Raw genomic sequence first — 13,748 nt, 5'->3', positions numbered from 1 at the left:
CGGCAGGTGTTTGCTGCGAACGGCCACGGAGGCCGCTGACAGCGTAAGATTTGAGTGCTGAGCGCTGAGCATTTATCGTCGCTTCAATCATGGACGGCCCGTTCTGGATGTTGACTTATCCCGTCCGCATGGAACGGTAGTAAATCGGCCGACTCGTATCTCCCCGCCGTCGCTAACGGCATGCAGGACAACAGCTCTACGAGTACCGCCGCTTTCCGTATCGTTTGGTCAAGGACCCCTGTTCCCCCGAGAGGTTGATCGCGTCGCGACGGACGCTCTCGGGCGCCCCTGGTCTATGTTACGGCGCCGTCGCCAGCAAACGGTTTGCCCTGTTTGAGCCTGTTGCCCTGAGTGTATGTTGAATGTTCTAGCCCGGCGGCGTCGATCACATCGTCTCCGCCGCGATTCGTCCGCTTATCGAGTCGAGACGGGCGGCAGGGGCGGGCGCCTACCCGCACTATAAGCTTAAGTCGCTCCACTCGGCTCCACTTTGACTCTCATTCCTACGAAACGCCTGCTCAGAATCCTCAGTTACACACAGGCATGTTGTCCACCGTGGTGGTAGCCACCGCTCCGCCCGCCGCCCTGAGAGACCGCAGGCTGCAAACGTGGCGCGTGCGTGCGCACCCGAGTCCGACTGCGGTTTCTCCGGAAGCTGTGGGGGTGCCAGTGGGCAGCGACGCGCGGATGCCGCGCGGCTCTAACGACGGTGGCTCGGGTTTCCGCCTGGCTGATGGTACGCTCGTCCCCACAAGTTAAACTTGAGGGTAAGCTCGCGCCTCCTTGGAAGGCCCGATCAGATGCTTGCGCGCGGACTGGCCGGCGAGTCTAGGCTGATGAGTCTGCCACCGGCTCGCGACTAGTCGCCTCTAGGCATGCCCGCCAACCTGTCGGCGCATCCGAAGCTGCCGCCCCCCCGAGTCGTTCCTAGCGTGCGCCATGTATTATTATAACGCTGGGTTCGAGTCTGCTGCCGCCCCCCTTCATCGAACCCTTCCCCCCTACGCCCGCGGGCTTGTCCCTTACCTTACCCCACCGACTCTCCGCCCGCCTCTGTTACAACATGCCCGCGCGCGTCTCGACTACGCGTAATGTTGTGCTTGGGGACTACCACGGCCGTGTTCTCGCAGGTGCGTTCCTGCATAGCCCGGTCCGACCTGAGCACTTTTCAAGTTTCTCCTCGATAGGTTTCCACCAGTATGGCTCTGTCTCTTGGAAGACGTTCTTCAGCTGGCTCAAGCTACTTTTTGACACCACCGACGCTTGGATCATCGTCGGCGGCGACCGTTTCGCGCCCGTGCAGTACCTCCCCACGGACGCCGTCGTCCTGCCGGGGAAATACGTCCTGCTCGCCCCAGGCAGGTCTTCCTCGGTCTTTCTCCCTTGCGCGCGCACACGCTGACCCCCGGGCGGCAGACTACACCCCGCTTCAAGTCAAACTCGTCGATGCCGTCGCGCACCGCCGGCAGGGCGTGACCGGGCGCGTCCGCAAGGGCGAGATGAACCTGCAGCACGCGCGCGACCGCGACCGCAAGTCCATGTCCACCGGCACGGAGATGTCCTGGGCGCGCCTGCAGGCTGCGCACGTCTTCTCGAGCTCGCGCCTCAACCAGGTGCGCATCGCGTTCGTTCTCCACACGGGATGCCGGTGCTTCGCGCGCACGCGCCGTCGTGGTTGTGCCTCGCACATCCGGGCCTCCCCAGCCTAGGCCCGGGAAGTGCTGTTCAGACGCAACCCTCAGACGACGGAGGCTTCCCTCCTCGCGCGCGCGAGCATCTGTTGCCGCGCACTTGGTGTCCGCAGCTGACATCGCAGCAGCGCCCGCACACGCGCGACTCGTCGCCCTGCCCCACGCCGCCGGACGCGCACTCCCGGCCGGGCATGGCGCACCACAAGTCCGCGTCGCTGCAGAACATGCTCCTCCTGCGCGAGAACCTGCACAACGCGTGGGCGGACTACGAGTTCGGCGTCGACCCCGATGTACGTCCCCCCTCCCCCTTACGTCTGTCCGGCAGGCACTCACCGCGGGACGCACGCACGCAGAACGGGTACAGCATCACGCCGTTCGTCGCGGGACACGAGGACCTCGCGGGGCTGGTGCTGCAGGTGGACGACATCTCGGACCCGGAGACGCGCCCGCTGGACGCGCCCCTGCGCGACCACTTCCTGCAGGGCCTGCTGAAGCACGTCAAGGGCTGCGGGGAGCGCCACTGGGACTTCCGCACGGGCGCGCTGAACCTGTCGGACCAGAACGTGTGGGGCACGGACGAGGGCAAGGAGCGCCTCGAGATCGAGCTCGACAACAGGCTGTTTGACCACCGGCTTACGCAGGCCTAGGTTGAGGTGGTCGCAGGTCGAGACGTTGGAGGTTACGTTGATGCGATAATGCGATAATGCGCGCGTGAAGGGCCAGTGAGTACTAGTTTTCGTATCGTTGTATTTCTAAGGGCTCTGCGTCGTTTTCTTTTTGGCGGTCTGGGGTCCTGCATGTTGTTCGGATACACGACGTACGTGTTGCGCGTTTGTGATGTTCTCTTGGGCGCAATTGGCTAGTTGCAATACACGGTTGACTATCTGGACGTGTGCGCTGGCACAGTGACATGTCGTTCGAGAATTCCGCTGGTGACGGAGGCGTGTGCATGTTCCCGTGTGAAGCGGCACTTGTATGGCGTCGCGAACATACGAAGGCGTTGTGGCGCACGCCGCGATTACTTCCAGAAGCAGCATCCTCCGGGAACTTGGTGCTCGCCGATCGTGCGCCAGGGCTGCTCGGCCTCCGACGGCGTGGCGCGCGATTGTGTGTGACGGAGTCGAGGGTCTGCATGAATTGCCGCTCACACCGCTCATCCTCTGACCACCATCACAAAGTCAACGCGCCCAACATTCGTATGCTCTTCAAGCTGCGCACGACAGCTTGAATGGGATGTGATGGGAGCACGTTCGTTGTGAACAGTGAGTGCGCGGTCCTGACATCCGTTAAGCATCGGAAGCGAATGATCTTTTACTGAGTTCTTCTTATAGACACCTACTCCCAAATGCTTAGTTGCCGGCCTACCGTCACACGTCTGAAAGTCGGGCGCGACGCGACATGGCGCTCGAAATGCGCGCATCGCTGTAGGCGGTGGCTGCCCTACGGCGCACTGAAAATGAACGCACGTCTTCAAGCACCACTTCATCATGTTTGAGGCACATATCCGACATGTACCAGTCCGCGGACCTGGACTCAGCTGTAAGAGGATGGTGGGTCGATATGTCCGGGGAATGCAGGAGTCCTCGGCCTCATCCTGGCGGGCATCATACTGGAGCTGCGGCGTAACATACGCCCCCACTACTTCGAGCCAGTTCGCGAGCGGAGCGCTGTAAAGGCACCATATCCAGATTACAAGTATGTTCCCCTCTAAAGCCCGCAGAGTGCCGATACTCACGTTTGTATAGTTACCACCCTTCCCAGGCAGGGCCGCTCCTCGGCTTCGCTCAGATCCCCGCGGTTGCTCTCAGTACTGTACGTCTGTCTCCGAAAGTGCTCGGCCACATTCGAGCGTGTTACGCTGACGCACCGTAGACTTCGGACACCCGCGCAGCCGGGGGTGTAGGTGAGGCTCACCCCACTCAGACTGCTGGTCTGCAGTCTCATGCGACGGCATCGCACGTCGGCGGACGCCGTTGGGGCTAGTAGCACTGGACATCGGTCGGGCATTTGTGGCTTACGCTCGCGCCGCCTGCGGGCGGCACAATTCTCCTCCACCGTTATGCGTGGTCCTCGGCCTTGCGCGCCACGCTTTGTCCCCTGTGGAGTCCACCGTGCATTCCTCCTTGCCCACCGGCAGCGCGAGCATATAAATGTGCGGCGGTGGAGGTCCATAGGGACATACGAGCACACCCGTATTCTCTCCCATCTCTACCACACAAACTCCCCACGAAATAGAGAGACATGCCCGTCCGCGTCCAGACGAGGTTCCCTTCAACCTACACTGCGTACGCCTTCCTCGAGCCTGGCGGCAAGTTGCAGAAGATCACCGTCCCGTGGCACTACCCCAAGACGGGCGAGATCGTGATCAAGGTCCTCGCCTGTGGCGTCTGTGGAACGTACGTTCTTTCTTGTCTCTGTGTCTCTTATATGCCAATGCTCACGTATCACGCACAGAGACGAAATATGCCCTTCACAGGTCATGCCAGTGTCACTGCCGCGCGTCCCCGGGCATGAGGTGGTCGGGGACGTTGTCGCGGTCTCCGCGCGCGAGAAGCTGTGGAAGCTCGGTCAGCGCGTCGGCGCAGGCTGGCACGGCGGCCACTGCTCGATCTGCCCCAGGTGCCGCGCGGGAGACTATCTTACCTGTGAGAATCAAGATATCACTGGTACGCCCTTTCACATGGCGGACTTTTCACCCACGGTCTGAGTATAATGTGGAATAGGTGCGATGAGGGACGGGGGATACGCAGAATATATGACCCTCCGTTCTGAAGCGGTTGTCGCGGTCCCGCAAGACATCGATCCCGCTGAGGCCGCCCCGCTCCTTTGCGCCGGGATCACGACCTTCAGTGAGTGCTCATGACCATCATTGCACTGTTCGATGTATGCTGATTAAAAGCCCCAAGACGCGCTGCGAAACATGAACGTGACGCCTCCGGACTACGTCGCAGTCCAAGGCATTGGGTGCGCACCCGGCCTCCCCATCCACGGCCCAGTATATCACAGCTAAACGACTCCCCTCACAGCGGCCTCGGTCACCTCGCGATCCAGTTCGCGTCCGCCATGGGCTTCCGCGTCGTCGCGCTCTCGTCCGACGCGGCCAAGGAGGCCCTCGCGCGCTCACTCGGCGCGGACGAGTTCGTCGACGTTTCCCAGGTTGACGCGACGGCCGCGCTGCAGGCACTGGGTGGAGTGAAGGTGATCATGTCGACCGCGCCAAACGCGGCGGCGACGGAGCGCCTCCTCGACGGGCTGTGCGTGGACGGCACGCTGCTCGTGCTCGCGGTCGAGCCGGAGCCGATGCGCATCGCGCCTCGTAAGTCCTCGTCCTGTTGAGCGATGGCGGGATACTAAATGTTGTCTGCGGGCGCAGTGGCCCTGCTGTTGAAGCGGCTGAGTATCAGGGGCTGGCCATGCGGCTCGCCGAAGGACGCGGAGGACTGCCTCGCCTTCGTGCAGGCGAAGGGTATCAAGTGCATGGTCGAGCGGTTCCCACTGCACAAGGCGCAGGAGGCGTTCGACAGCAGAGAGACGGCGCGGTTCCGGGCGGTCATCGTTCCCGGGTCAGTTTGACTTCTTCATTCCCTTGATTTAGCCACCTACCCCCGTAAATGCTCTGTCGACTAATTTTCTCGTCCCATGTGCCTTCGAGTACCTGACTACATTACCTCCATGCAGCCTTCCCTTTCCATAATTATGCATCCCGATAATCGATTGACTGGTTCACTGGCCCGACATGCGGGCCTTCCGTAAGACACTGGCCCGGCATACGGGCCTGCTGTAAGACGCTGGCCCGATACACGGGCCTACCGTGACTGTAGGAGCTCCTCAGCGTTCCGAACTTACGTGTGTCACTCATCACCTGCTCTTCCTGCATTTTTACGGAGCCTGCGGTGATCAAAACACACCGCTAGCGTTGGACGCGAACCTGTTTTGAGGTAAGCTTGAGAGACCCGGTGGCGAGAGTTGTCAGGAGGCCGCAGCGGTCCAGACTCTTCATTAACCTTTTCGGCGAACCGCGCTCGGCAGACGTCCAAAAAAGGCAGGCGAGTAAGATCGCCACGACAAATTGTATATGCGGCAGGCACGTCGGCCGAGGACGGTGATCTTACGTGCTTGCTCCGTGACTCAATAGAATGATCTTTACAAACGAATATGCATATCCGATCTCACAATAAAACGGGGACCTTCGCAGTGAGCCTCGGATTTTCTCCACAGACCGGCCTCCTCGTCTGCAAACACTAGCTCATGATGACCCCCTGCCAAAATTTCCCCGGTGACTCAAGCAGCACTGCCCCTGTCAGCGCGGAGCATGCGCAAGACTACGAGCTTCCCTCCCTTAAGAGTGCCAATGGCTCTATGCAAAATAATATGGCGCCCACCCGGCCTTCGTCTCTAACTCGTTCGCATTCATCTGCCTCAGTGCTCCGGCATACCACAGAACCACAGGAGGGCGCGACTATTCACGAACTCGCGCCTCTTGATCGTGGAATACGCGCATGGACCTTCTGTGCGTGCGGCTTCGTCGTCGAAATGATGGTGTGGGGCTTCCTGTTCAGGTAGGCATGATCGTTATGATATAACACGACCTCGATGCTGATCAGCGTACTCTCATAGTTATGGTATCTTTCAAGGTATGCTTGCCGTTGAAAACCTACTCCGAACGGAGCTAGATGATTTTGTGTTCTGCACGTAGAGTACTATACCTCGCATCCGCCCTTCAATAATTCCTCTCAGATCGCGATAGCCGCCGTCGGAACCGTCGGCCTTGGAATCCAGTACGGAGAGGTATGGTCTACTCACCACAACGAAGCATCGTACGGCAGCTGATGAGCGCGAACCTAGGTCCTCTTTCTCTCTATTATGTTCAGGAAATATCCCGACTACATGCGCCCCGCGATGTGGTGTGGCTTGTTGTCCTACTTTCTGTGCCTCATGGGCTCGAGCTTCGCAACTCAGGTACGTCAATACACGTCGGTCCAACGGGAGAATTACCCGCTCACTTCTTCTCCAGGTCTGGCAGCTCATCCTCTTGCAAGGAGTAGGGCTTGGCCTGAGCGGAGGCGTCTTGTATCTCCCAGTCATGATCCTCCTCCCGCAGTGGTTCTCCGAGCGCCGCGGCCTCGCAGGGGGCATTATCTTCGCAGGCACCGGTGTGGGTGGTACGCTCTCCTATGTATCCTCTCTGTAATCATGAGACTGACGGCCGTGTCGTGTCCACCAGGCTTCGTGTTCCCATTCATGCTGAACTCGCTCTTGAGCAACGTCGGCTTGCGCTGGACCCTGCGCATATGGGCGATTATGACGTGCGTGAGCACCGGCATCGCGATATTTGGGATCCGCCCCCGCGTGCCCGTGGCCAAGTACCGCGACGGCCAGAGGAGACCCCTTGCTCCCCGCATGGAGTCCTTCAAGAGTCCCCTATTCCTCAGTTTCGTACGTCGGCTTTGACCCTCCCAAGCAGCGTGATCAACACTGACGTCTAATTCCCAGTCACTCACCTGCCTCATCCAAGGCCTGTCATATTTCCCCGTCTCGCTCTACATCGCGTCCTTCACGCAGACGGTCGCGACGCCGCTCACCGCGACCATCGTGCTCTCGCTCTTCAACGCCGCAGGCGTCGTCGGGCAGGTCGTGCTCGGGCACCTCTCCGACTGTTTCGCGTACCCGTGGGTCATGTTTTTCAGCTCGCTCGGGAGCGCGCTCGCTGCGTTCTTCCTCTGGGGCTTCGCGAGCGGCCCCGCGCTCATCTACCCGTTTGCGATTATTTTCGGCGCCCTGGTCAGTACCGCTCGCAACAAGAAATATGCCCGGTGCTCACCTGTGTTATAGAGCGGGGGGTTCTCGTCTGTGTGGCCGAACGCGGCTGTCGACTGCGCCGGACGGATGCCAGAAAACGCAGACATTACCTACGCGGGGACCGCCCTCTTCAAGGGCGTCTCGGCCGTCATTGGGCCGATCGTCTCTGGCGTGCTCCTGGAGGCGGGCAAGTCGTCCACCCTCGGCCATGGCTACGGACGCGCCGGATACGGCGCAGTGGAGATCTTCGTGGGCTCCTGCGCGCTCGCAACTGGGGTCGGAAGTATCGCTGTGGCGGCCGCGAGACAGCGGATCGCGTCATGAATAAGCGGGGGCATCGAGATATCAGAAAAAGCAACATCCGCGGAACATCAAAACGGTGGCCATGACTGGCCGCCATCTCGAGATATATAGAAGTGTGTTTCGAAGATACAGAGGGAGAGGGATGAAAACAAACATCACGGAAGGGCCCCGCGTGAATAGAAATAGACAGCGTAGGGATACAAAGGGAATGATTATGTGCGACACTGACAGCGTGCATAGACAACAAGATGTGCGTTAAATAGACCGCGAACTCGCGTGTTGCTGAAATGACTACATGGACGTCACCTGCGGATCAATCTGGTACTGGGTTCAGGCCCTCACAAAACGTTTCCATCCTCGAGATTCGTGGCGAACCGGCCTTGTTGATACCCAGGAGAACTCGGACCGTCACCATGGCCCGCGTTGGGCGCAGACTCCGTGTACGCCGAGATGTAGTCAAAGTCATCGTCATCCTGCCGGTAGTGCGTGAGCGGCCGCTGGCCTTGCTCGTCTCCCGACTGCTGGTACTGCGGGCCCCCCGACGCCGATACGCTCCTAGGGATGCCCCCGGGCGCCTGGAGGTTCGCACCAGGATGCGGCGAAGGGTATGGGGAGCTCGGCAGCGGCCGCTTCTTCACCATGAGCGGGCTCGTGTCGGCTAGCCCTGGGCTCTGTCGACCTCCCTCGACGAGTGTCCCGCTCGCGTTGCGCACGGGCCGCCGGAACGCAGCCGCAGAGATCGTACGGATTCCGCCAGGGGCTGAGAACGACGTGTTCGAGCCAGTGGTGCCAGGCATGTTGTAGAGCGAGCCGACGGGCGGTCCCGCTAAGGGCGTCTCCAGCGGGGTGCGGAATGGCGTGCCATTGGAGCTCGGTGCGGGGGAGATGCGCGATATGTTCGGAATAGAGCGCTGCATGTAGTCATTGTCTTCATTGCTCGCAGTGGGTGAGGCAGGAGTAGGTATCGCCTCGGGGGGAGGAGGCGCAGGAGGCGGAACCCTCGCGACCGGGGCGCTAACGGTGCCAGAGGCGGAGCGATCGCGCTGCCGCACGTACATCCCTTCCAGCTTCGGGCTGCTGGCTTGCGACGCCTGTCCGGAGGTCGACTGATCGACTGACGGCCGGGGAGATACAGCCTGTCGCGGGTAGGATGGTATCTGAGGACGCGCGCCCCACGGGGATGCGGGGGGCTTCTCCGAAGGCGATACAGGCGGGGAGGACATCATCAGGGCGTCAAGCTCGCGCGAGACCTCACGCGCTGCTGCAGCGTTGAGTGATACCTCGTCTAGCGAGTCTCCTTCAGGTGGTGGTGGAGAGGGTATACGAGGCGCGGTAGGTGAGGTCGGCGAACGGCCTCCCGGCACTGGAGGCATCTCCTTGGACATGCGAGCCACTTTACAAACGTACTGAGTCAACATCAATGTGAAAAAGCGATGCGAATGAGCATACCTTCAGGAGAGACACGGCCTGCTTGTGTCTCATTCGCATACTGCCCCGCGGAAGGGCTCTGGGATCGCTGTGCAGCAGCATCCTGCTCTGCGTGACGCTTCTCCAGTTCGCGGTCCACGTCGCTCACTCCGCCAAACCTGACGCGCCTATCGCCGGAGTCAGAGATCGACTCGTTCGACCCGTTGTCATTGGACATGTACGCCAGCCCTTCCTCCTCGTCAGCTGTCGACTGTGGCCGCGAGCTCGCCTGCTGCTCCTGACCCGGAGCAGAAAGCCCGTTATGGTGCGTGCTAGGAGGATTGGGAGGCGCCGCGCCCGAGGGCAGATCATTGGAGGGAGTGTACATGGGCGGAGGAGGCGAGTACCGCTGAGGCCCGAAGTCCGCGCCGCCCTTGACGTCCTGCGGCGGCAGAGAGCCTTGCGGCGGTGAGAAACGGCTCGATCCAGCTTGCGGAGGACCGCTGCCAGACGCGCCGTTGTCCCCGAACTGACCAAGGGCCATTGCGACACTGGATGCGAAGGATTCGTCGTTGCGGTCGATCTCGATAGACGGTGCGCGGTCGCCATCCCTCATCGCGGGTGAGATGTAGGGGTTCGTTATGGACATGCTGCTGCCCCCGGTGTGACCGGGAGGCGGGCGAGGGCCGCCTGCCTTCACGGGGAATGTAGCGAAGCGCCCTCCCCGGGGGCTCATGGGCTTCTCCCGCTCCGCAGGGTTGAGCGAATGCGTCTGAACGATGGGCCCTCCGCCGAAGGTGCCAAACTCGTTCACAGGAGGGAGCTGGTTCTGAGGTGTCCCGGGTTGATCGGGGCCCATGAACTGCTGAATGTTGAATCCCGACTCCTCCACTTGAGGGAGACCCGGGTACGCGCCGGGACCCGGTCCGTAGCCTGACTGACCGCCCCCAGATGCTGCAGACATTGGGCGGTCCATAGGAATGGCGGGCAGCTCTGAACCCGGCATTGAGCGCAAGGTGCGTTGTGAGGGATGCGGGTTCGGATCCGGCGAATAGGGAACTTCAGAGACCGAGCGCGCTGCCTCCGCTGCAAGGAACTCGGTGCGGGCATGCCCAGTGTAGTAGGGGCGAGGCAGACCAGGTTGCGCAGGTGCAAGAGATATTTCCTATTGGCTGGTCAACACGCGTAGATAGCTCTAGTAGCCGGAAAGACTTACGGAAATGACCAGCTTGCCTAGTTCACCGACGATCTGCAAGAAGCGCCAAGATTGGCACAGACGATCGTATGTCATGTAAAAGCGGACGTACTGCGCCCTTTTCGCAACACTCGAGCAGACCTCCAAACTTCAGCCCCATCCAGGCCCGGGCACTGTAGCGCTTGAAGTCGCCAAGCCCAGCCTCCTCGTTCATGATGTCCGTATCCATAGCGCGTATCTCGTCCCTCAGTCTGTTTAGGAGGTCCGTCTGCTGCTGCAGGTTCTTGTTCTCGGGGTTCATCTTGCTAAGTTTGCGCTCCGCAGCCTCGGCATCGCTGAACACAGACTTGCGGCGTCGCTTCATCTCGTCGAGGGCTTCCTCACGCGATCGTACAGATTTCATTTGGTCTCGCACGTTTTGCTCATGGCCGGCGAACGTAGCAAGTGCCGTTGACCAATGTAGGAGTAGGCTTGTCGACATACCGAGCGTATCCTTGGGTAGAATGAGACGCATACGCGCAAAGAGAACTGAAGAGATGCGTACCGCGAGGTCTTCCCCCTCTCCTAACCCCCACACCTTCAAGGCCTCCGACGCCCGTTGAAAGTCCGCGCTCAGCTTCTGCAACCTACTCATATTGAGAACGCAATCTGTCTCCGCAGCGGTGATCAACGTACGAATTCAAAATTGCCTTCTCCGAAGTGATGAGCTCCTGCAAGGACCGCAAATCCTGCTTTGCCGACAAGCCTGGGAGACCAGGCATGGTCGTGTTGTGCGCGATCTTCCTCGCCGCTGTTTTGAACATGGTGTACTGCCGTGGTGGTGGTGCAAGATAGAGAAAGAGAGGCCCCAGAGGGGCGGTGAGGAAGGCCGAGGGTGCTGCGCAGAACGAAGAGAGGTTCCGAGCGCGGATGACCGGAGAGTATACTTATGCGTGCACGTCATCGGCCGGGGTTTGCAGCGCCCTGCAGCGCCTCCTCGATCAGGTTCAAGCGCTTGATGTTTATAGCACTCGGAGCGGTGCATAACGGCATGATTCATTCGGTGCATAAAACATACAGGCTACACGTCTTGTATACATGAAGGTGAGTATACATGAGTCCTACGATACATGGTGCACTTAATTTGGCTCATATGATACAATGGCTCGTGCAGAAAGCAAACGTCAACACAGCACAACCGAAAGACGGTCCCGAACGACGGAAAGAAACAAACTGGAACACCACAACACCGCACACACACCTGCAACGATCTGAACCATGCCCGGCGAGGAGCCAGCTCCGCCACGCGGGCAACGATCTTGTCTCCGAATCACCAGCCAATGCCGAAGCCACCCCAAGCACCGCCGATCTGGTCGAGCGACACCTCGCCCTGGACAAATCGCCGCGACTTGCCCTTGCCGTGCATACCCGCACTAGCCGTGACGCCGACGCAGATGATGTGGTCCCCAGTGACGGCATCCTTGGAGTTCTCCGCGATGCTCTCGAGGCGCTGCGCACCCTTCGATGGCTTGTCCTTCGGCCGCTCCTTGAACAGCCGGTGCCGCGCGCGCAGCGACTCCATCGCCGTAGGGACCTTCGGCAGAGGCCGCTCGAGCTCCGGCAGCGCGCGCTCGAACGTCGAGGTCACGTACGGCTCGTCCGGGAGGGGCTTGTGCACGAGCAGCCACTCGCGGCTCGCGGTCGACGTGGGCGTTGAGAGCAGCGGTGAGTCCTCCTCGGAATCGGACTCCTCTGGGGAAGACGGGAAGACGAGGTCCGTCGGCACGTTCTCGCCTAGCCGTCTCCGCAGACGGCGCATCTTCTCGCGGCGAACCGCTGCGTCCGACGGGATGGAGAACGAAGGCGCGTCCGATATTGTGAACGCGATCTCGTCCGATGGCGGGGAGCCCGGAATGGTCTCCAGCGTGGGCTTCCGGGAGCTGGTGGGCGTAGAGAGCCTGAGGAGCGGGGGGCGCCGTGCCGGGTACGGGCTGCGCCACGACTGCTCGTTATCCGCGATAGAGCGGACACTGCTAGAGGACCTGCGTGACGACCCTGAGCTGCTCGACGAGATGGAGTCGGGGCTAATCGCGCGGAGGGCGTCCATGTCGACCTTCGGGGAGGATTTGCTGCGGGTGTGCGTCCTGAACGGGTTCTTCATCGAGGTGGGGGTCTTCGGACGGGGAGGCTCTGCCTCGCGCGGACGCTGCAAAGGGACTAGGGCATGCATGTGAGCTACGGTAGCGTGTGGAGGGTATGGGTTCGGTCATTTACCTCTATATGTGAGGTCGAGTACGTGAGGCGTGCTGCCGAGCACCTGTCCCAGCTTGTTGTTCGTGCGGATGAGCTTCGCGCGCTGCTCGCTCGTCAGCTCGTTGCGCGTCGGAGGCGGCGGGGGGAAGCGGATGGTGGCGGTCGTAGACATATTGAATCCGAGGCTTTATAGGACGTCGATGGAAGGACCAGTGCACGGATAAACAAGGATAGCGAGAGAGACCGAGGCAGAGACCGAGGCGGGAGCGAGAGCAGATGGAGAAGAGGATCCGGAACAAGACCGCTAGGGTCGTTGCGGGCGTCGGGCGGGCGGTGGTAGCAACCGCTGTGCACGGGCGGCGGTCATATATTGTCTGCGCCGCCGTAACAGCTTCGGGGATAGACAAAAGACCCGCAGTTGCACGCTCCGTTTACCTAAACCGACGCCGGCGCCAGCGGCGGCACACAAAAGCACAGATTAATGGGTGCATCTGGAATGGAGGCAATCAGCTGAGTGTGCGCCTTCGCCCGTCATGAGGAACGCTCGCCTGTACACGCCACCTGCAACACAATAGAGACGGGCGCTTGCTCGCCGCGATCGGATTTGCGGCTTGTGTGCCGCGCATGTGTGCGTTCTGTACCGTATTTTCGATGGGAAATAGGCCGTGCTGCTTCACGGGGAGGTGCAGTGCAAGACAATAAAGTTCGCGAGAACGGCGGCGATGCCTGGCAACCGATCGCAATTATGCAAGGGACCCGCCGGTATGCTCATAACTGGCGAAGCTGTACCTCGGTGCGGCTTCCGTCGATGCTTACACAAGAGTAAATCATCCGGACCGTCGGGGGCTCACCAGTATGATGTTCCTGAGTATCCCAGTACTTGGTGTAGCTGCTGCGGGTCCGAGTGGGACATTCTTGAACTCATTATGACGCCTCATGTGGTCGCTTCGAGTGAGCCACGCTGATCTCAACCACCTCGGACAAATACGTTGACCGGATATATGCAGTAGACGAGTAGAAAGTGTCGCAATAACGCAAGGACCAACGCTGAAGTGATGGTCAAGAAGAGAGGGAAGCGCGTTGTAGGCGCCCGTGGTGCAGGTCCGAAACCGGCAGCCATG

At 60.5% G+C, this 13,748-nt stretch overlaps 4 protein-coding genes across 4 annotated transcripts; 2 read left to right on the top strand and 2 right to left on the bottom strand.

Moving 5' to 3' along the window:
• Positions 1 to 1,032: 1,032 nt before the first annotated feature.
• TRAVEDRAFT_30421 (uncharacterized protein) lies at positions 1,033 to 2,592 on the top strand. The gene is made up of 4 exons (XM_008042748.1): positions 1,033 to 1,130; positions 1,188 to 1,358; positions 1,417 to 1,981; positions 2,045 to 2,592. The coding sequence occupies exons 3-4, from the start codon at positions 1,643 to 1,645 to the stop codon at positions 2,336 to 2,338; spliced, it is 633 nt and encodes a 210-aa protein (XP_008040939.1). The 5' UTR covers positions 1,033 to 1,130; positions 1,188 to 1,358; positions 1,417 to 1,642; the 3' UTR covers positions 2,339 to 2,592.
• Positions 2,593 to 3,932: 1,340 nt separating this feature from the next.
• TRAVEDRAFT_38876 (GroES-like protein) lies at positions 3,933 to 5,264 on the top strand (the record flags this gene model as incomplete). The annotated part of the gene is made up of 6 exons (XM_008042830.1): positions 3,933 to 4,087; positions 4,146 to 4,357; positions 4,415 to 4,540; positions 4,598 to 4,655; positions 4,718 to 5,007; positions 5,065 to 5,264. 6 exons carry the CDS (start codon positions 3,933 to 3,935, stop codon positions 5,262 to 5,264), a joined length of 1,041 nt encoding a protein of 346 aa, XP_008041021.1.
• Positions 5,265 to 7,532: 2,268 nt separating this feature from the next.
• On the bottom strand, positions 7,533 to 11,225 carry TRAVEDRAFT_66022 (uncharacterized protein). The gene is made up of 6 exons (XM_008043187.1): positions 11,071 to 11,225; positions 10,940 to 11,021; positions 10,508 to 10,888; positions 10,417 to 10,449; positions 9,243 to 10,365; positions 7,533 to 9,186 (listed from the first exon to the last, which is right to left on the bottom strand). The coding sequence occupies exons 1-6, from the start codon at positions 11,196 to 11,198 to the stop codon at positions 8,132 to 8,134; spliced, it is 2,802 nt and encodes a 933-aa protein (XP_008041378.1). The 5' UTR covers positions 11,199 to 11,225; the 3' UTR covers positions 7,533 to 8,131.
• Positions 11,226 to 11,412: 187 nt separating this feature from the next.
• TRAVEDRAFT_30419 (uncharacterized protein) lies at positions 11,413 to 13,082 on the bottom strand. The gene is made up of 2 exons (XM_008042747.1): positions 12,649 to 13,082; positions 11,413 to 12,591 (listed from the first exon to the last, which is right to left on the bottom strand). The coding sequence occupies exons 1-2, from the start codon at positions 12,797 to 12,799 to the stop codon at positions 11,705 to 11,707; spliced, it is 1,038 nt and encodes a 345-aa protein (XP_008040938.1). The 5' UTR covers positions 12,800 to 13,082; the 3' UTR covers positions 11,413 to 11,704.
• Between the last annotated feature and the right edge of the window lie 666 nt (positions 13,083 to 13,748).

This window comes from Trametes versicolor (assembly GCF_000271585.1).
Source record: "Trametes versicolor FP-101664 SS1 unplaced genomic scaffold TRAVEscaffold_9, whole genome shotgun sequence".
In the NCBI taxonomy this organism is placed as follows: domain Eukaryota; kingdom Fungi; phylum Basidiomycota; class Agaricomycetes; order Polyporales; family Polyporaceae; genus Trametes; species Trametes versicolor.
The sequence above is the reverse complement of the archived record's forward strand: the minus strand, read 5'-3'. Positions and strand labels throughout refer to the sequence as shown.